Genomic DNA, 22,308 nt, shown 5'->3' with positions numbered 1-22,308 from the left:
TAAAAAAAAGAATTACCTTTCCCTGAAATTACTTCTTTTTCTACTCGCCACCTAAATCCAAACTGACAAGAAAAAAAAAATACATTTATGCCAGAGTAAATTTAAACAATATTTAAATTGTAAATAAATCTTATCATGGAGCCAACAATTAACACAATGACACTTACTAATCTAAAAAGTAAACCTAATTCCCCTCATGATAGTTTTTTCTCTCCTTATAGGATTCCAGGTACTTAAAAAATACATCTGAACAATTACCAACTTCTTTGTTAAGGAACAATCCTCTTTACTTTTTAAAAAAGTTTATTTATTCATTTTTGGCTGTGTTGGGTCTTCATTGCTGTGTGCGGGCTTTCTCTAGTTGCTGCGAGCGGGGCCTACTCTTCATTGCGGTGCACAGGCTTCTCATTGCAGTGGCTTCTCTTGTTGCAGAGCATAGGCTCTAGGTGCATGGGCTTCAGTAGTTGTGGCGTGTGGGCTCAGTAGTTGTGGCACACAGGCTTAGTTGCTCCATGGCACGTGGGATCTTCCTGGCCCAGGGCTTGAACCTGTGTCCCCAGCATTGGCAGGTAGATTCTTAACCACTGTGCCACCAGGGAAGTCCGATCCTCTTTACGTTTAGACTTCTTATTAAAAGTTATAGGTGCCAGGCACAAGGTATGTAAATTAACAAAAAATATATATTGTTCTATGACACTGACAGAAAAAAAAGAAGTTATAGTACAATAAAGAAGCAGTATACTATAATATGAGAGTACAGTCTTTGTAGTCAGATTGTTTGGGTTTATGTCTTACCTCCATCACTTGACAGCTATATAATACTGGACAAGTTGTTTAATCTATTTGTGGCTCAGTTGCCTCATATAGAGATAACACGAGTACTACCTGCTTTGGGTTAGGACGTTTAAATGGAATAATACATATAAAGTACTTATAATAGTATCTGGTGTATAGTACACCAGGGGTTAGGAGATAATGTTCTACAGGCCTGCTGCCTATTTTTATAAAAAGTTTTAATGGAACACAACTACAACCATTCATTTGTATATGGCTCTTTTCCCACTACAACAGCATAGCAATGAACAGGAAAGAGCAATGGTACCAGTCTGGAGCTGTAAAGTGGAAAGTTGTTAAATTTCCCTCCAGATTCCTAAACATAACTTTATAGTTGACCCTTGAACATGGGGTTTAGGGGCACTGACCACTACTACGCAGTTGAAAATTTGAGCATAAATGTACACTTAGCCCTCCAAATCCAGGGTTCCACATCTACAAACTCAACCAACCACAGACTGTGTAGTACTATAGTACGTATTTAGTGAAAAGAATCCACACAGTTCAAACCCATGTTGTTCAAGGGTCAACTGTTATTTGCTTTTTGGCTAAAAATGATACAATGTTAAAATGTTTTCTCCACTATTTTATAAGACTCATATTCATATGCTAAATTACTATAATTTTAGTAAATGGTTTAGTTTTCTATTCAATTTACCATAGTTAAAAGCTCAGCTCTAGAATCATGCTGACACAATGCAGGCTCTATCATTTACTAACTAGCTGTGAGGTTGGGAAAGTTACTTAATTTCTCAGTCTATTTCCTTTTTATGAGTAAAATCTTAATCTCATAGGTTGTTGTAATTAAGAAAGATAATTCAGATGAAGCGTTCAATGCCTGGTTAACTTTGCTTGTTTTTATTTTAGTTTTTAATCATCTATTATTTGAATTAGGCGATTTTGTATTTTAAACGCAAATGAGGGCTCAAAACATTTCAAAATATTCTAACTGAAAATAAAATAAAATCCCCCAGTCCAGGAAAAAAAAGAAATAAAAAATTCAAAATAACTCTGTATTTAATTCTATTTTTAAGCCCATACATCTATGTGAGGATTGTTTGTCATCCAACAGATGTTGGAATGTCTACTGAAGCACAGTCAAATGTGTACAGCAACAGTTCCCAAACTTTTTCTTCCATTCATTAATCTATTCAACAAATAATTATTAAGCAACTACTTACTGGCTTGGCACTCTGCTGAGAGTATAAAGTGATTATTAAAACAAATGTCTGTCACCAAGAAGGTTATAATCTTATGGCGGATAAGAAATTTAACAAACAACTACAATATGTCCTACTACTTAAAGATTGCATAGAGGTTTTGCCTCAGTATGTTTTTCTATTCTTTCCTGACAAATATTCCTGTTGATATGTTGGATTAAACACTTCAATTACTCAGGGTGCGGTGCTTAGCCTCCTTTCCTTCTCACTCTACCCTCTAGAACAAGGAGGTCACACATGCAAGCAATAAGAGAGAAGTATCCTGACTTCCTGACAACACAAAGTTCCATGACCATCCACCTGGACTTTTATGTTAAAGGAAAACAAACTTGTAGTTCATTTAAGCCACTGTTATTTGGGACTGCTTGCTGGTCCCTGTAGCTGAATCTTACCCCAACTGATACAATGATCCAACCAAATTCTCAATGATGAAAGGGAAAAAACAACGAAGAAGGAAATGGGGGTGTGAAACAAAGGCTGAAATTCACTGAAAATGCCCTAAGTATCTACTATATATATTAGGTACTTAGCTAGGAGTTTGTTAATTAAAAATGAATAAAACAGTGTCTTTGTGTAAGTAAAACTATGAGAAAATGCATAGTAGCAAGAAAGTCAACAGCATTACTCTTTCTCCAAAATAGTATGCCAAAAAAAACAATCATTATCTTTGCCAAGAAGATCCCCCTGGTATGTGTGGAGCAGGATATGGGAAATCTCTGTACCTTTCCCTCAATTTTGCTGTGAACTTAAAACTGCTCTAAAAAACAGCCTTAAGAAAAAAGATGTCCCTCTCTCCATATTTCCTATTTCTCTAGGATCTATACTCAAAACCTGCAAGTCATATGTGATTTCTTACTTGCACTTATCCTGGTATCTAACTAACTCATCATGTTCTAATAGAAAAACACAACTTGTTTCAAGATTATGCACTTTATTTTATTTATTTAAATTATTTAATATTTATTTTTGGCTGCCTGGGGTCTTCGCTGCTGCGCGCGGGCTTCTCTAGTTGTGTCGAGTGGGGGCTACTCTTCGTTGCGGCTCACAGACTTCTCACTGCGGTGGCTTCTCTTGCTGCGGAACACGGGCTCTAGGCGCGCGGACTTCAGTAGTTGTGGCTCATGGGTTCAGTAGCTCCGTGGCATGTGGGATCTTCCTGGACCAGGGATTGAACCCATGTCCCCTGCACTGGCAGGCAGATTCTTAACCACTGCGCCACCAGGGAAGTCCCTATGCACTATAAAGTATGATTTCCAGTAATATACTGTGTTTTTATAAATGGGGAATACAAATATTTAACTATTTATTTATGTCCACTTTCTTCCCTCAACTATAGTTTTTTTTTGAGGGCAGACACCATGCTTTAACCAATAGCACCCAGCCCAGTCCTCTATAAATACTGGAAGACAATCAACAAATGAACCAGGGTTGAAAAAGTTTTGTTATGTGCTCCTTGAAAGACTTATACTTCACCCTCAACTTGCAGTATAATACATTCAAGTAACTCCAACTGCTGTGGTGCTTTTTGGATTCAATATGGTCAATAACTATTAGAGAGATGAGAGCTAGTTTACAAGAAACTGAGGAAGTTTTGGGGATACACCAAGTGCTGGGGTTTGTAAACAGGGTTATAAAAATGCACACTACTACTATCTATAAGAATATTGTGAAGCAACCCACATATTAAAGGCACTAGTGAAAAATTATTAAACCAATTATGGTTCTGAGATTTAACTATTTAAATGAAAAGAAATCCTTAGGATAAACAAATCTAAGATAGCTTTTTAGGGACTTCCCTGGTGGCGCAGTGGTTAAGAATCTGCCTGCTGATGCAAGGGACACAGGTTCGAGGCCTGGTCCAGGAAGATCCCACATGCCACGGAGCAACTAAGCCCATGTGCAAAACTACTGAGCCTGTGCTCTAGAGCCTGAGAGCCACAACTACTAAAGCTCACGCACCTAGAGCCTCTGCCCCGCACTGCAAGGAGAAGCCCACGCACCGCAATAAAGAGTAGCTCCCGCTCACCGCAACTAGAGAAAGCCTGTGTGTGGCAACGAAGACCCAACGCAGCCAAAAATAAATAAATAAATTTTTTTTTAAAAAAGCTTTTTTTTTTTTTTTTTTTTTTTTTTTTTGCGGTAGGCGGGCCTCTCACTGTTGTGGCCTCTCCCCTTGCGGAGCACAGGCTCCGGACGCACAGGCTCAGCGGCCATGGCTCACGGGCCCAGCCGCTCTGCGGCATGTGGGATCCTCCCAGACCGGGGCACGAACCCGTGTCCCCTGCATCGGCAGGCGGACTCTCAACCACTGCGCCACCAGGGAAGCCCTAAAAAAGCTTTTTAAATAGGTTGTCTTTCTTAATACAATACAGATGTACACTATCCAAAACATACAGATTTATGCAACATTCCTTCCCCTCCCATTTCAAACTGAGATCATTTGTTTCTGGGTCAATTTATCTATCAGTAGCTAAAAATGTGAAAAATGAGATAGGAATAAAAATCATCCCAGAGGAGGCGATCAAAATGGCAGAGAGACATGGAGCTCACCTCCTCCCACAAATACAACAAAAATACATCTACTCGTAGAACAATTCTCAGAGAATACCTACTGAAAGCTTGAAGATCCTATACAACCAGAGCTGCAAGATAGATCCCCACATAGCTGGGGAAGACAAAGGGAACAGGGAGAAGAAGAGGAACTGGGATGAGACCTACGCCCCTGGTAGGGAGCTGTGAAAAAGGTCCCCTCACCCTGGGAACCTCCTTCACCAGCTGGGAGGTCTGCTGGGACAGACAGGGAGCTTCAGAGGCTCGAGAGAAGAGCATGGGAACTGGTCTGCAGCCCTGCAAGGTAAAGAAAGACCAGTACAGACGGTCCCCACCATGTCGCTGCACTTCCTAGCCAGAGACACGTGCCTGAAGTGCATAGCAACTGGGTAGTGAAACTTGGGCTTCAGTGGACAGACTTGGGAAGAGGACTTGGTTTGGCTGCATGGAGACAGCCTGAAGGGCCAGGAGTGTGGCTTGGGCCAAAACTGGGGGTGTGCACAGGACAGAGAGTGGTTCTGCCATAGCAGCCTCATTATCAGCATGCTTGCAATGGGGCATAGCTCCGGCCACTGCAGGTTTTGCAAACTCTGTGGGTGCGCACACGCGGAGGCAGGGCTGAAATCTGAGCCAATTACCGGAGCTCCCACAGTGGGCACACCTTCAGTAGGTTTTCGCATCAGTGGCTTTGTGAGCATGCATACATGCCTAAGGGACCTCCAAGCCGATTACCGGTGCTCCCACAGAGGAACCAGCCACTGAAGGCAGTCCCAACAACAGTGATCTTTGTGGGCGCATGCACCAGGTGGCAGGCAGCATCACAGTTGCACGTCCCAGTGGACAGCTCCTGGGGAAGAATACACAGCAGCTCCTTTCCCAGAGAGAGTGCTCCAGTCCCATCTACCTCACACTGCAGCTTAGAACCTGACCTGGGTGGGGGCTTCTACTCCTACAACTGGGGAGCAGACCCTGCCCCTAACAGGGCTGTGACAACCGCAGAGCAAAGAGGAGGCCCTGCCCAACATCCAGTGCAGGCTCTGATCACAACACCACCAAACACACTGCCATCAAGGGGACAAGGGCCAACACACCCTGAGAAAAGATATGGCAAGAATCCTACCAAAAACAACCCTTGCACCAAGAATACTGGACTCCCACAGTCTACACAGGGTCGCTCTGACATAAAAACAGCCACAGTAAATAACTTTCTCCTAAATTCATAGAGTCAAAGAAATATAAGCAAAATGAAAAAACAAAGGAATTATTTCCAATTAAAAGAACAAGAGAAATCCCCTGAAAGAACAATGAAACAGACTTCTCCAGTCTACCAGACTCCAAGCTCAAAAAGGAGGTAATAAAAATGCTGAAGGAATTAAGAAAGACTATTGATAGAAATGCAGATCACCATAACAAGGAACTAGAAACTATAAAGAGGAGCCAATCAAAATTAGACAACCCAATTGCCAAGATGAAAACCAAGCTAAAGGAAATAAATAGCAAACTAAATAAGGTAGAATGAATAAGTGATCTGGAAGACAGAATAATGGAAATCACCCAATCAGAACAGCAGACAGAAAGACAAATGAAAGAAAAAAATGAAAGCAACATATGAGATTATGGGATAATACAAAGCATGCCAATCTATGCATAAAAGGAATCCCAGAAGAAGAAAGAGGAAAGGGGATCAAAAATTTATTCGAAGGAATTATGGCTGAAAACTTCCCAAACCTTAAGAAGGAAACAGATATCCAGATACAGGAAGCACAGAGGGTCCCAAACGGACCTCCTCCAAGACGTCATAATGAAAATGGCAAAAGTTAGAGAGGATTCTAAAGTCAGCAAGATAAAAACAAAGAGTCAGTTACAAGGGAACCACCATAAGGGTATCAGCTGATTTCTCTACAGAAACTTTGCATGCCAGAAGGGAGTGGCAAGATACATTTAAAGTCCTGAAAGGGAAAAACCTGCAACCTATGATACCCTACCCAGCAAGATTATCATTAAGCATGGAAGGAGAGAGAAAGAATTTCTCAAAGAAAAAATAAAAGAATACAGCAACACTAAACCTACTCTAACAGAAATACTGAAAGGTGTTCTCTAAATAGAAAAGCAGGAATCTATAAGAAATGGAAAATCACAATAGGAAAAGTAAATATATAAAAAGATTGAAGATCACTTAAATTAGGCAGTACACAGATTGAAGAAACAATCAAAAAATTCTGTGAAAGCGATTATAATCACAATGAACAGCAAAAAGATAAACATGAAGATGAGAAACAGGACATCAAAACTACAAAATGTGGAGGAGGGGAGTAAGAAAATGTAGATCTTTTAGAAAGTGTTTGAGCTGATATGACCACCAGTCTAAAGCAAGTAGATAGAGTTATGGGTTAACATACTTGAAAACCAGGGTAACCACAAGTCAAAAACATACAACAGATTCACAAAAACCAAAAGGAAAGGAACTCAAGCATAATACAAAAGAAAACCATCAAAGCACAAAAGGAAAAACAAAAAGAAGAAAGGAACAAAAAAGAATTACAAAATTAACAGGAAAACAAGGTTTAAAATGGCAATAAATACACTTATCAATAATTACTTTAAGTGTCAATGGACTAAAAACATCGATCAAAAGACACAGAGTGGCAGATTGGATAATAAAACAAGAACCTATAACATGCTGCCTACAGGAGACCCACTTTAGGGCTAAAGACACATACAGATTGAAAGTGAGGAGATGGAAAAAGATATTTCATGCAAATGGAAATGACAAGAAAGTGAGGGTAGCAATACTCATACCAGACTTTAAAACAAAGGCCATAAAAAAAGATGAAGAAGGACTCTATATAGTGATAAAAGGATCAATACAAGAAGAGGATATCACACTGGTTAACATATACACACCCAATATAGGAGCACCTAGATACATAAAACAAATACTAACAGACATAAAGGGAGAAACTGATGGGAATACAATAAGAGTAGGAGACTTTTAACACCTCACTCACATCAATGGACAGATCTTCCAGACAGAACAGCAATAAGGCAACAGAGATTCCAAATGACACAACAGAACAGTTAGACTTAATTGAAATCTACAGGATACTACATCCAAATAAAGCAGAAAACACATACTTTTCAAGCACACATGGAACATTCTTTAGGATAGACCACATACTAGGACACAAAACAAGGCTCAACAAATTTAAGAGGACAGAAATTATTTCAAGCATCTTTTCTGACCACACCCACATGAAACTAGAAATCAAAGAGAAATGAGGAAAAAAACTATTACATGGAGACTAAACAACATGCTACTAAAAACCAATGGGTCAACAATGAAACAAAGAGGAAATAAAAAAATCTCAAAACAACAACAATGAAAACACAACCATACAAAATCTATGGGTTGCAGCAAAAGCAGTCCTTAGAGGGAAGTTCATAGCGATACAGGCCTTCCTCAAAAAACAAGAAAACTCACAAATAAACAACCTAACCTACAACCTAAAAGAATTAGAAAAAGAAAAGCAAATAAAACCTGAAGTCATCAGAAGGAAGGAAATAATAAAGATCAGAGAAGAAATAAATAAAGATTAAAAAACAACAGAAAAATCAATAATACCAAGAGCTGGTTTTTTGAACAGATAAACAAAATCAACAAACTTCTGGCCAGGCTCACCAAGAAGAAAAGAGAGAGGACCCAAATAAATAAAATAAGAAATGAAAGGGAGAAATAATAACCAACACTACAGAAATACAAAAAATCATAAGAAGATATTATGAACAGTTATATGCCAACAAAATGGACTACCTAGAAGAAATGGAAAAGTTTCTAGAAATAGCCTGTAAAAACTGAATCAAGAAGAAACAGATGATTTGAACAGATCTATCACTAGAGTGAAATAGAATCTGTAATTTAAAAAATTCCCTGTAAACAAAAGTCCAGGACTGGATGGCTTCATTGGGGAATTGCACCAAACATAGCTAGAAGAACTCATACTGATCCTTCTCAAACTCTCCCAAAAGATTGAAGAGGAGGGAACACTCCCAAAGCCATCCTATGAAGCCACCATCACCCTGACACCAAAACCAGACAAAGACACTAACAAAAAAGAAAATTACAGGACAATATCTTTGATGAATATAGATGCAAAAATCCTCAACAAATATTAGCAAACCAAATCCAACAACCCATAAAAAGGATCATACACCATAATTAAGTTGGGTTCATTCCAGGGTCACACGAATAGTTCAACATATGCAAATCAATCAATCTGATATATCACATCAACAAAAGACAAAAACCACATGATCATCTCAATAGACAAGGAAAAAGCATTTGATACAATATCCATTCATGATTAAAATCTCTCACCAAAGTGGTTATAGAGGGAACATATCTCAACATAATAAAAGCCATTTGTGACAAACACATAGCCAACATAATACTAAATGGTGAAAAGCTGAAAGCCTTCCTGCTAAAATCTGGAACAAGACAAGGTTGTCCACTCTCACCACTTCTACTCAACATAGTATTGGAAGTCCTAGCCACAGCAGTCAGATGAGAAAAATAAAAGGTATCCAAAATGGAAGGGAAAAGGTAAAATTGTCATTATGTGCAGATGACATGACACCCTATACAGAAAACCCTAAAGACTCTGCACAAAAACTACTAAAACTGATAAATGAATTCAGCAAGGTAGCAGAATACAACATTAATATACAGAAATCTGCTCTATTTCTTCATACTAACAATGAAATATCAGAAAGAGAAAGTAAAATAAATTCCCATTTAAAATCGCATCCCCCCAAAAAAGAAAAATATCTAGGAATAAACCTAATCAAGGAGGTGAAAGACTTATATGCTGAGAACTATAAAACATTGATAAAGGAAACAGAAGATGATTCAATGAAATCGGAGGATAGCCCATGCTCTTGCACTGGAAGACTTAATATAGTTAAAATGGACATACTACCCAAAGCAATCTACAGATTAATGTGATCCCTATCAAATAACCCATGACATTTTTCACAGAACTAGAATAAATAATCCTAAAATTTATATGTAATCACAAAAGACCCAGAATTGCCAAAGTAATTCTGAGGAAAAAGAACAAAGCTGGAGGCATAACCCTTCCAGACTTCAGACAATACTATAAAGCCACAGCAATCAAAACTGCATGGTTCTGGCACAAAACAGACACAGATCAATGGAACAGAATAGAGCGCCCAGAGATAAACCCACACACTATGGTCAATTAATCTTCGACAAAGGAGGCAAGAATATACAATGGAGAAAAGACAGTCTCTTTAACAAGTGGTATTGGGAAAGCTGGACAGCCACATGTAAATCAATGAAGTTAGAACACACTCTAACACTACACACAAAAATAAACTAAAAATGGCTTAAAGGCTTTAATATAAGACATGACACCATAAAACTCCTTGAAGAGAACATAGGCAAAATGTTCTCTGACATAAATCGTAGCAATATTTTCTTAGGTCAGTCTCACAAGGCAAAAGAAATAAAAGCAAAAATAAACAAATGGGACCTAATTAAACTTAAATGCTTTTGCATAGCAAAGGAAACCATAAACAAAATGAAAAGACAACCTATGGAATGGGAGAAAATATCTGCAAATGATGAGACCAACAAGGGCTTAATTTCCAAAATATACAAACAGCTCACACAGCTCAATATAAAAAACCCCAAAAAACTCAATCAAAAAATGGGCAGAAGACCTAAATAGACATTTCTCCAAAGCAGACATCCAGATGGCCAACAGGCATATGAAAAGATGCTCAACACTGTTAGTTATTAGAGAAATGCAAATCAAAACTACAATGAGGTATCACCTCACACCAGTCAGAATGGCTATTATCAAAAAGTATACAAATAATAAATGCTGGAGAGGGTGTGGAGAAAAGGGAACCCTCCTACACTTTTCTTGGGAATGTAAATTGGTGCAGTCACTGTGGAAAAACAGTATGGAGTATGGAGGTTCCTTAAAAAACTAAAAATAACGTTACTATATGATCCAGCAATTCCACTCCTGGGCATGTATCTGGAAAAGACGAAAACTCTAATTCAAAAAGATACACACACCCCAACGTTCATGGCAGCACTATTTACAATAGCCAAGACATGGAAGCAATCTAAGTGTCCATCAACAGATGAATGGATAAAAAAGATGTGGTATATATATACAACGGAATATTACTTAGCCATAAAAAAGAATGAAATAATGCCATTTGCAGCAACATGGATGGACCTAGAAATGATCATACTAAGTAAAACAGACAGAGAAAGACAAGTATTATATGATATCACTTATAGGTGGGTATCTAAAAATAGTACAAAGAACTTATTTATAAAACAGAAACAGACTCACAAACACAGAAAACAAATGTATGGTTACCAAAGGGGAATATGGGGGGAGGGATAAATTATGAGTATGAGATTACAAATACACACTACCATATATAATATAAACAACAAGGATTTACTGGATAGCACAGGGAACTATATTTAATATCTTGTAATAACCTATGATGGAAAAGAATCGAAAAAAAGGAAAAAATATATATAACCAAATCACTTTGCTATACACCTGAAACACAATATTGTAAATCAACTCTACTTCTGTTTTTTAAAAATCACTTTAATATTAACTAAAATAGGACTTCCCTGGTGGCGCAGTGGTTAAGAATCCGCCTGCCAATGCAGGGGACATGGGTTCGATCCCTAGTCCAGGAAGATCCCACATGCTGTGGAGCAACTAAGCCCGTGTGCCACAACTACCAAGCCTGCACTCTACAGCCCGTGTGCCACAACTACTGAGCCCACATGCCACAACTATGAAGCCAGCGTGCCCTAGAGCTTGCACGCCGCAACTACTGAGCCCACACACTGCAACTACTGAAGCCCATGTGCTCTAGGGCCCATGTGCCGCAACTACTGAGCCTGCGTGCTGCAACTACTGAAGCCCGTGCGCCTAGAGTCCATGCTCTGCAACAAGGGAAGCCACCGCAATGAGAGGCCTGTGCACTGCAACGAAGAGTAGCCCCCGCTCGCCACAACTAGAGAAAGCCTGCATGCAGTAATGAAGACCCAATGCAGCCAAAAATAAATAAAATTAATTTAAAAAAATTAACTAAAGTAAGATATAAAGCAGGAAGGGAAATTTGCCATTATTAATTGGCACTGATAAGAGCTATTTTTACTAGAATAGACATTTACATAACAGAAGATGTGCATCTGCCTCTTTATATGGTAATCCATTTGAAAAAAAAAAAGCTTATCAATTTCAAACATCATTTGTGAAAGAAGACATCATTCAAAGTGTCAAATAATGATCACTAGAGGCTCTGGATTAGAGTCAGGATAAAACAAGATTCAGCGGCCACCTGTGTTTCATTTTCGACTTTTCACGTCTCAGTTCACAAAAAGGCACCCTTGACTTCGGGGCCCTTTGTAAATTCCACAGCTATCAAGGTTAAATGGTCCAATTGATACTTCATAGATGGAGGACAACTTAGAATTGAATTAGCATCTTAAAAGAATAATACAGGGCACAATAGTATATTAAAAAGTAATACTATATGTGAATAAGAACCTTCTTCTATAAATATCTGGAAGACATACCTTATTTTCTTTGTATCTGGTGAGATCTGCTACGCAGTATTCCTTGAATAATTTATCATAGTATTTCTTTGCAAGTCTCTTCTCCCTAGATTCATTAAAAAAATATAAATCTTACATATTTAGAAATTCAACCGTTGTTTGCTACTGGAGGCAATGTCAAATAAATAATGCATATGGTATAAACATTAATGTTTTAAAAGAGGTCTATTACTTACATGTGCATAGAATATCTGAATATTAACTATTAATAGTGGGTCTCCAGGGAGGGAAGCTGGAAGACTAATAGTCAAAGATGAGAAAGAGACTGAGTCTTCACTTTTTACCCTCTGTAATGTTTGAATTTTTAAAACCATTTTCAGGTTTTACGTTTTCCCAAAACATTTTTAAAATTTAAAAAGAAGCGTACTACAAGACAACAAATAATATTGTAAAAATTTCATAAATTATTTTTTAAAGACAAAGTCAAGCAATGAGAAGTCAGTTAAAATTGTTAAAAATTACCAAAATAAACAAACCAGATTCAATAATCTGAGGCACAGTTTTATGTTCTCGATTCAGAACGGTTCCATGCAGGGGCCAAATGCTTTGGACAGGTGACAAAACAAGAAAACACTCAGGGAGCAGGAGAGATAGGACTATAGCATTTGACGCATTATGTCTCACACGGGTACAATTACCAATTCATGTCCATTTCATCCTCCTCATTCCATAGGAACCTGTGATTTTCTCGTATAATATCCATGTCTATCTTGTCATTTTCTCTGAAAAAAAAAACAATTTTAAATTCAATATGAAAACAAAATTAGTCAAACTTAAGTTAAACAGTGTGTGAGATTTTTGAGCACCTGAGTAAAAATAAGATACACAAAGATAGTTTTATATGTATGTATGTATGTAAGTATATTTATAAAAAGTATTTCGGTATTTTCAAAAGGTAGTTATAAAGAGTGCTGCTACAGAAACAAATGGATAAGGAATCCACCCATCTCTAGAGCTGGTTCAATTACACAAAGGGTGCTAAATTACCAAAACTAGGATGAGAAATCTGAATGAACACTGAATGGATAAGGAAGATGAATGAAAATAAGTTTCAGAATCTAAAATAAGTAACACCATCCCATTGTGATCTAATTTTTAAAATATATAAAAAATTTCTCCACACCTCATTTTACTACATCTTCCTAGGAAGACTGAGTAAGGGAGGAAGAGAACTGAAGGAGATGAGTTTTCAAGATGATAACAGATTGGGGACAGAACAAGGGATTGTTGAGAAATACAGGCTAAATTCAGAGGAGAGTTAAGTTTGGGGCTGATGAGCTGGTATAAAGTTTTTTAGGGCACTATCAACTCGGAAAATCGTTAAGTAAAGAGGAAAAAACCCACACAAAACCAAGAGGCTCTGACAGAAGAGCCTCAGATATAAGAAGGAATTTCATGTGAGGGAAATATTAGAGTGAGGTCTCTTGTTTGTCCTATCTTTTAAAAAGCAATCCCAAACCTGAGGTCTAAAGAGTTCATTATTTCAAAGATCCTTGTGGGGGAAAAAAAAATCACTGCATAATCAGGCACGTGAGTATTCCTCACACGATCCTGTTATTGCCAGAATCAACAGGCTGCCTGAGGCCTGTTGCCAGAGAAATGGGGCTCATGATGAGTTGCTTAGCTAGAAGCTTCGAATGGCCTCTCCACCTTATAACAACAAAACTGGAATGGAAAGCAGGAGAAAATGACAGAATCAGAAGATATAGTAGCTGTGAGTCTTCAAAGATACCCATACCTACCTCCCATGATGTAAAATAAACTTTATGACACTTACCTCAATCGCCTGAAGTCTTCTTTTTTGCCACCATAGTATAAAATATAGTCATTTACAAACTTTGTATGCCTTTGATACTGAAATGCAAAAAATTAAGGATTTTATTTGTTCAGTAGTTGGGTGTCAATGACATATTAGTGAGTAGGGAAAAAATAACATAGTATGAGTCTATTTAGTTTTTTAAAAATATACAAATATACACTATACATGCTTATAAATTTAAAAAAGATCTAAAAGGGTAAATATTAAACTGTTAAGAGTGAACATGGTACAGTAGAGGGGCTTTCACTTTCTACTGAATACTCTATATTGTTTTGAACATTTTCAAGCAATAACTCTCTGGAGAGAAGGACAGCTTCCTATATACAGCCTCACACCACCACTCATTTTAATCATCAAAACATGAAAAACACATTATAGTTTCTAAAGTTAAAGGTGAGGAGTAGAATTTTTCTTCATTATAAAATATAATTTAGCTATTTCAGTAACAATAAAGCCTCCAAAATAGAAGATGTAACTTTTATTATATTAAATCCTAACATGAGGCTTTCAAAAAGAAGTAAATATAAGAGATCACGTTATTTTTTTATACTCTCTTTTAATAGTCAAAGAAGCTACAGTCATGTTTATTTTCAGTGCAATACAACAAGACACATGAGCATTTTACTTGTTTTAAAAAGCTCCATGGTACTCTCTCCAGAGCTGAACACACACATAACAGAACTGACATAATATTGTCTGTGACTACAACCTATTATATTAAAGACAAACAGTTATTTAATTGATCACAATGTGTTCTAACAGAATAGCGAATCAAAACGTAATTCTGAAACGAGCAAGAAAGCAATTAACATTTCAGAAAAGAAAAAAGAGAAAAGCCAGATACCCAGAGATCTGGATTCTAGCTCTTGGTCTATCACAAACTGGTCATGTGACACTGGCAAGTCACTTAAATCTTTCAAGAGCTCGTCAGCAAACTTTTCCTGTACATAGTAAATATGCAGGCCATACGGTCTCTGTTAAAACTACTCAACTCTGCCACTTTAGCATGGAAGTAGGCACAGATAACACCTAAATGAATGAGCACAGCTGTGTTCCAATAAAACTTTTATTTACAAAAGCAGGTGGTAGGTGGGACTTTGCTTCCTGGAAGATGGAGCAAAGATGTACAGTTGATCCCTGAACAGGGTGGATAGAACACCCACCCTCCTCATTGTCCAAAACCTGCACATAGTGTATAATCAGCCCTCTGCATCTGTAGATTCAACCAACTGCAGATCGTTAGTACTACAGTAAAATAAATACCCATATTCACACAAGTAATACAGTAAAATAAAAATCCTTGTATAAGTGGACCCTCACAGTTCAAACCCTGTGTTGTTCAAGGGTCAACTGCACTTCTCCCTATTCCTCCCACTGAGAACTAAAAACCTTGGAAATTATATATAAAACAAACATAAAAAGGCTCTGAAAGGTAGAGAGAAGAAGGCAGACCAGCTATGGACCTCAGGACCCATGGTAAGACATGGTGCTGAGTTCCCCAGGTTTTCTTCTCACTTAATAAATGCCAGACTTGGAGGTGAAGAAGCTGGATAGCTGTAAATACCAACAAGCAGACAAAAGAAGTCCCAACAGAAGTCTGTTCCCTGTAACAAAATAATCAGGAGAGAGGCAGCCTAACAGGAAAGATAACTTTTAGGCAGTAACTACTCTATTCCAGCCAAACACTCCAGAAAATCTATGGCCCCACATCCAGCCATGCAAGAAAAGGGGATCTAGACTTTCACCCTCACCAGGCTGTAACTAGATGCCCCAACACCCCCAACTGAGTGGTGTGATAGGAGGAGTAGATGTTGAAATGCTAAAGGAGCAGTGGCAGATGAGATCCATGGGAAAGCTAAGCTATTGGGTAAGGAGATAAGAGGAATAAATAAATTGGTGACAAGAGAACTTCTATAACTTAAGAAAAGGATCAGGAACAATAAAGTGAAAGTGGTGACTACAGGCTAGTGGGTTTATCTAATTGACATCGTCTCCTTCTCCCTATCCTGACCGCAGTAATAAATACCCAGAAATACTTTCACTCTCCAATATTGCCAACAGTAATATGGATGGCCAGTGGTAGCAGCTCGTGTAATAAACCACAGTCTTAACCAAAAAGTTGAGCTGAGAGATGGCTATCACAGGGAAACAAGGTATAACTTAAAGACAGCCCCAATTCATGCCTGAAAGCTGAAGCCACAGCAGGCCTGAGACAGTCCACAAACAGACCTATTAATTTTTTTTCATTTTTATTTTTTCTAACGTCTTTATTGGAATATAATTGCTTTACAATGTTGTGTTAGTTTCTCCTGTATAACAAAGTGAATCAGCTATATGTATACATATATCCCCATATCCCCTCCCTCTTGCGTCTCCCTCCCGCCCTCCCTATCCCACTCCTCTAGGTGGTCACAAAGCACCGAGCTGATCTCCCTGGGCTGAGGCTGCTTCCCACTAGCTATCTATTTTACATTTGGTAGTGTATATATGTCCATGCCACTCTCTTACTTCGTCCCAGCTTACCCTCCCCCCTCCCCGTGTCCTCAAGTCCATTCTCTAGTCTGTGTCTTTATTCCTGTCCTGCCTCTACATTCATCAGAACTCTTTTTTTTTTTTAGATTCCATATATGTGTTAGCATACGGTATTTTTCTCTTTCTGACTTACTTCACTCTGTATGACAGACTCTAGGTCCATCCACCTCACTACATATAACTCAATTTCGTTTCCTTTTATGGCTGAGTAATATTCCATTGTATATATGGGCCACATCTTCTTTATCCATTCATCTGTCAGTGGACACTTAGGTTGCTTCCATGTTCTGGCTATTGTAAATAGTGCTGCAATGAACATTGTGGTACATGACTCTTTTTGAACTATGGTTTCCTCAGGGCATATGCCCAGTAGTGGGATTGCTGGGTCATATGGTAATTCTATTTTTAGTTTTTTAAGGAACCTCCATGGTGGCTGTATTAATTTACATTCCCACCAACAGTGCAAGGGGGTTCCCTTTTCTCCACACCCTCTCCAGCATTTATTGTCTGTAGATTTTTTGATGATGGCCATTCTGACCAGTGCAAGGTGATACCTCATTGTGGTTTTGATTTGCATTTCTCTAATGATCAAACAGACCTATTATTAAACACAGTTTTACAAAGACATTAAATAGCCAAGAACCAGGTAGGAAAAGAGTTAAGAGTTAAAATGAGACTGAAGATAATAGTATAAAAATGAGAAATATTGATAGCTTGACAAAAATGGGTTGGAAAAAATATCTGCAAGTACATGGACTTTGTAAACCTATTTATAGAAGATTAGTAATATGTTTTTTATTAATTTTTGCCTCTAATTCTTTCTTATATATTAGTAAAAGAGAATTGTACTCAGAAGTATATATGGAAAATTCCACATCAATAAACACTTATCTTTAAATATAAAATTTATGTCTATCTGACTTCACAAGATTTTATGACATAAAATAGATTTTAAAAATTGTATTAGTCACAAAATCTAGAAATATAAAAGGATACAGCATCCATAGCTATGAGATGAAACCTTCTATTTCTTGCTTCTTCCCTGTTAAGAAAAATTTTATTTCAAGCAAATTCAAATGTCTATATTTAATTAATACAATCAAATCACCAACATCTCAAACCAAAAAAAAGTAATGTACATTGAAGTACCATACCTATCCAGCAACTCTGCTGCAACTTGTTTATGGACCACCTTTCCATGTTTTTCTTTCTGAAATGGCTTTTTGAGCAGTAAATCATCTTCAACTGTCCTGGTTTGTTAAGAAGAAAAATTATTAGAAGAGTTCATTTTTCTCAGAGTGTTTCCTATTTCTTTATTATTTCCATAATTGGAACATGTTTTAAGGAATTCAACTCTTAAAGACTCACTGATCTTCAATGAGATATTTTACATCTCCTTTAATAGCTTAATTAATATCCTGACTTTATTTAATACCTATAAAATGGAGAAGATGAAACTAACAAATGCATGGGTTCTGGTGTCACACCACCTGGGGTCCTTGGTTCAAATTTTGGCTCTGTCATTCATTATCTTAATCTTAAATTACTTAATCTTTTTGTGCCACAATTTCCTTGTTTGTAAAGTAGAGATAACAAAGCTTTCAGTAACTGATAACATGGAAGAAGAAGGGCTGATTACAGATGATACAGACTATAGGTGATCAGCCCTAGTTACTTAAATAGATATAATCCTAGAGCACACAAGACTATCCAACTAGATTGGCTCAAATTCTATTCTTACAAAGTAATATTTTTGAATGAAAAACCTTGAAAATGTAAAGCATTTTAATTTCATTTCACTACATAAAAATGTAATTTATTATATAATTATTTCTATTCTTTTGGTTATCCATGAAGACTGAGTACCCAACAAAAATGTTCAGTCCCAATTAGTATGCTTATATATTGTTTTCAGTAACAAATAATAAACCAATTTTTATAAGTTTGGTTAATATGAATCAGTCAACCACACCTAAGTTAATGGATAAAATCAAGTTTCTAAGCACTGAAGGCTGAAAACAATGCCCCTCCCTAAACACAGCCACTCCACCAAGATATGGCCTCCTTGTAAGGCTCAGGCTTTATCTGCTAAGAGTTCTTACCTCTTCCATTCAGTAAAGACTTCCATGAACTCCTTCCTCTGACCACTTAGTCTGCTCATTCACAAAATCCTAAGAATTGTGCTGCATCACAATCTCATCCTCCACAGTAACCTCATTTTGCAGTCAAGTACTAGCAAAGGGACAACCAACCAAGCCCCTTCTTAGCTATGACAGTTGCAAGTAGAGTCCTTGACAGTTGAATGAAAAATAGATGCAACAGAGAAATCTAAGAGCTTTAACTGATTTCCTTTTTATCCTTATGCTTCCCTTTCCATAAATCCCTTCACAGCATAAACATTACTTTCTTATCTTTTACATAACTGTTCTCAAATTTTTGAGTCAATTCTTTATAGTTTAATAAACAAAAATTCATTCAGTCGAGCATCGTTGTCTTCACATGTAAACACAATCCAAAAACTTTAAATATTATTTATACCTCATCTCAATTTAGAAAGGATCAGAAACAGATATCAATAAAAAATTACTTACTTTTTTTTCCTTTTGCTAGATTCTCCACAGTGTTCATCATCACTAAAATCAGAGTCATAGCCTCCATGACCATGCATCTGTAAAGAAGTATAGTCAGTTACTTAGAACCTAAATTGCCCATAGTTCAGGAAACAGAATAGTTCAAAAATAAGTTATCTTTAAAAGCCACAATAGTTTTAAAGGATTGTGGTGGGCATATCAGGGGTTATCTAGCCATCTAAAACTTTCAATCACTTTGAAGTAACAAACTTACCCTTCAGAAAATGAATCAATGTTTTTCACTTTAATTACCAATAAGGGAGATTACTCTTTGACCTTCCCATGTAAAACCAGTCTAGAAGCTGCCATGTCACTGCATACAAGGTTCAGCAATGCTTTACTTTTGATTCAGAGTAATAACGGTTGCTGGTATTTATCAACTTTGTTCCAGACATTATGCTAGGTTCTTTACAAACACTGCTTCTAATTCTGCAAGTTAGGAACTATTACCTCCATTTTAGAGATGAAGAAATCAAGGACAAAGTTAAGTAAATCAATTATACAGAGGAAATATGTGGCTAAGCAGATCTACTTGATTCTTAAGCCCATGATCTCAACTACTACAAACTGACTCTCTGGAATATGCTAACATTTTGATTACTGTATTCCATCAGACTTAATGGATTTGTAAACAGTATACGATCAACTGATAAAAATTTTCCTATCTTCTTTCAACATTTCAAGATACGTGAAGATTTCCTTTTCCTTTGAAACAGTTTCTTCAAGGTAAACCACCTTGTCCTTTGTTCTAGATAACTTTATTTTGTTTCTATTCATTTTTAAATCAAAATTCTTAGAAATACTGAAAGATCTCAATTGTCACTCAGTTGTGTTAGAAAGCAGCTCCTGGTTTCAGCATTACATAGAATTTGGGATATACATTAATGGCGGATGGATGGATTATTTGACTATATCTGCTAAATAAGGTGGCTACATCAAACAATCTTTAAATCCTATGAGTCTGTGATCTTCATAATTCCATTTTCAAACTTACGTGTATGGGTGTATATCTCTCTTCCCTGCCCCAAAGAATTCGAGAGAGGCGGGCCCTAGCCAAGGTTGAGGCGAAGGTTTAGGTCACTTTCAACTCTACCCTCACTAAGTCACACCTGGATTGCACACCTTTTTATCATGTCAACTCCTTGCTTCCGCTGTTTTATCACATCTGTTCAAACCATACCAGCCTCTCACTCCTTGTCTTATGTCCTCACTTGCTTCACATCCTGATGGGGGACAACCACTGTGGGGAGCTTAGAGATAAGTTCTGGGGTCAGCCTGACAGAATGCAAATCCTGGCTCTGCACGTTTCATGTCTTTCTTTGGGCATGCTCCTTAACCTCTAGGAGCCTGTTTCCCCCTCCATAAAGGGAGGCTAATGAAAGAAAGTACAAGTCTCACAGAACTGGGCATTAAATGAGTTACCGCATATAAAGGGTTTTAGAACAACGTCTGGTACAGTAAAACCCTCCCAATTTTAACTACTATTACCGTCATGATGTTCCTATACCCTGGGACACCACCTCCTACCCTTGTTCCCCCTGTCTCGTTTTTTTCTCATCCATCCCATACCCATCTGAACTCAGCAGTTGCATTAAAAAGTTCTCACTCACTTCGGCTACGAATCAACTGACAAGAACCAAGAGAAATTCGAGAAGGGAGACGCGGGGTGTCTTCTCAATCTGCCATCAAAAAAAAAAAATCAACTAGTAACATTTGAGAAACAAGTTTCGAGATCTTTCTCCCCGACCCCAAACACTCATGGCCCTTCTCACACACCCCTTCCCCTCCTCTGCCAAGTGCTCCCGCTGAGTCGTTGTTCCCTCCTCTGCCCGCGTCTGCAGCGACGACCCACGGCCTGAGCGAGCTGCTGAGGCACCAAACCCGTCGCCCCGGCTGCGTAGCCTCGCCACAGTCGCCACCACTGCCGGAGCCACAACGGCCGCCACCGCCGCCCGCTCCCCGCCTCTCTCTACGGGTCCCAGCTGGGCGCTGCTTCCGGTCCGGCGCGGCCGCGCGTCTCACTTAAATGACACCGTTCCCGGGCGCGCCGACTTTGTGTTACAGCCAAACAGCCCCGGGAAACAAAGGCCGCGGGAGAACAGGGCCGGGAGGGAAGGTGGAGGCTCCCAGCTTTCCCGAAGTCGCCGCACTCGGTTTTTTCCTGGGCCTTCTTTCATTACCCTCTGGGAACCACAACATCTAATCTCGTGTGGCACAGCTCATACTAAGCCCACGCCCCTCGTTTGAAATTTTATTTCGTTTTAGAAAAAACCCCTCCTGAATATCACTTGCTGTCCTCTTTCTAGTAACCTTAGAAACGCCTCCTCGGAGCAACCTCGCTGAGCGTCTCAGTCTCCGATCTGCCTCTCCTCCCTCTGCCCCACTCCCCCCAATAAAACAGTTCTCATAATTAGAACAAAAATAGCTTTCCATCGCTTCACCACCCACACAGTAGATGCCATTCCAAATGCAGTGCTGGTGGCAGAGGAGCTCATGGAAGATGCGAGGAGAGGCTGAAGAGGGAATAGGGGCGATTTCACAGGGTCGCGAATCCTCTGCAGACAAGCGACTTGGCACAGGTGAAAAGAGATACACAATAGTTACTAAAAAAAAAAAAGAAAGAAAGAAAAAAAAGAAAGAAAGAAAAGAAAAAGAAGGAAAGAAAAGAAAAAAATGCAGGCAGGAAAAGTTAAATTATTTTAAGCTCTGCCGGGTTCTCCCTGTGTTTTACCTTTTCTAAATTATGATGCCCCATTCTGCTTTACAGCCTAGTTACTGGGTTCGTGTCGTGTCTCCCTCCGGCTGATGCTATTCATCTTTGCTTCCTCCTCGGTACCCAACACGGTTCCCTGGAAATCACAAGAGCTAATTAAATATTTGTTGAATTGAACTGGCACGCCACTGACTTTCACAGCGGCCCCATTTTAGCGAAAACCTTAGCACGTAACACTCATTTTACATCTTTTGCACCAAACAGTAGATAACAATATCTACCAGTTCAAGCCCTCCTTCTATCCCTGACAGTAAATTACAGATACT

At 38.3% G+C, this 22,308-nt stretch overlaps 1 protein-coding gene across 3 annotated transcripts in view; it reads right to left on the bottom strand.

Annotated features, from left to right (window-relative positions):
• Positions 1–21,213, bottom strand: part of LOC307070120 (protein FRA10AC1) — a 47,004-nt gene extending 25,791 nt beyond the window's left edge. Inside the window, exons 1-9 of one of the 3 annotated variants that reach the window (XM_079728707.1) lie at positions 21,046–21,213; positions 20,880–20,948; positions 19,231–19,307; positions 17,794–17,889; positions 17,636–17,681; positions 14,066–14,142; positions 12,927–13,010; positions 12,250–12,334; positions 17–62 (exon numbers count right to left, since the gene is read on the bottom strand). In XM_079728707.1, coding sequence (XP_079584833.1) covers positions 17–62; positions 12,250–12,334; positions 12,927–13,010; positions 14,066–14,142; positions 17,636–17,681; positions 17,794–17,889; positions 19,231–19,307 — 511 coding nt within the window. In that variant the 5' untranslated portion in view covers positions 20,880–20,948; positions 21,046–21,213. Of the gene's footprint in view, positions 1–16; positions 63–12,249; positions 12,335–12,926; positions 13,011–14,065; positions 14,143–17,635; positions 17,682–17,793; positions 17,890–19,230; positions 19,308–20,263; positions 20,434–20,879; positions 20,949–21,045 lie in introns of those variants that run through there. The other 2 variants (XM_079728705.1, XM_079728706.1) reach the window with 2 other exon arrangements.
• Between the last annotated feature and the right edge of the window lie 1,095 nt (positions 21,214–22,308).

This window comes from Hyperoodon ampullatus, assembly GCF_949752795.1.
Source record: "Hyperoodon ampullatus genome assembly, contig: scaffold_368, whole genome shotgun sequence".
Taxonomy (NCBI): domain Eukaryota; kingdom Metazoa; phylum Chordata; class Mammalia; order Artiodactyla; family Ziphiidae; genus Hyperoodon; species Hyperoodon ampullatus.
The sequence above is the reverse complement of the archived record's forward strand: the minus strand, read 5'-3'. Positions and strand labels throughout refer to the sequence as shown.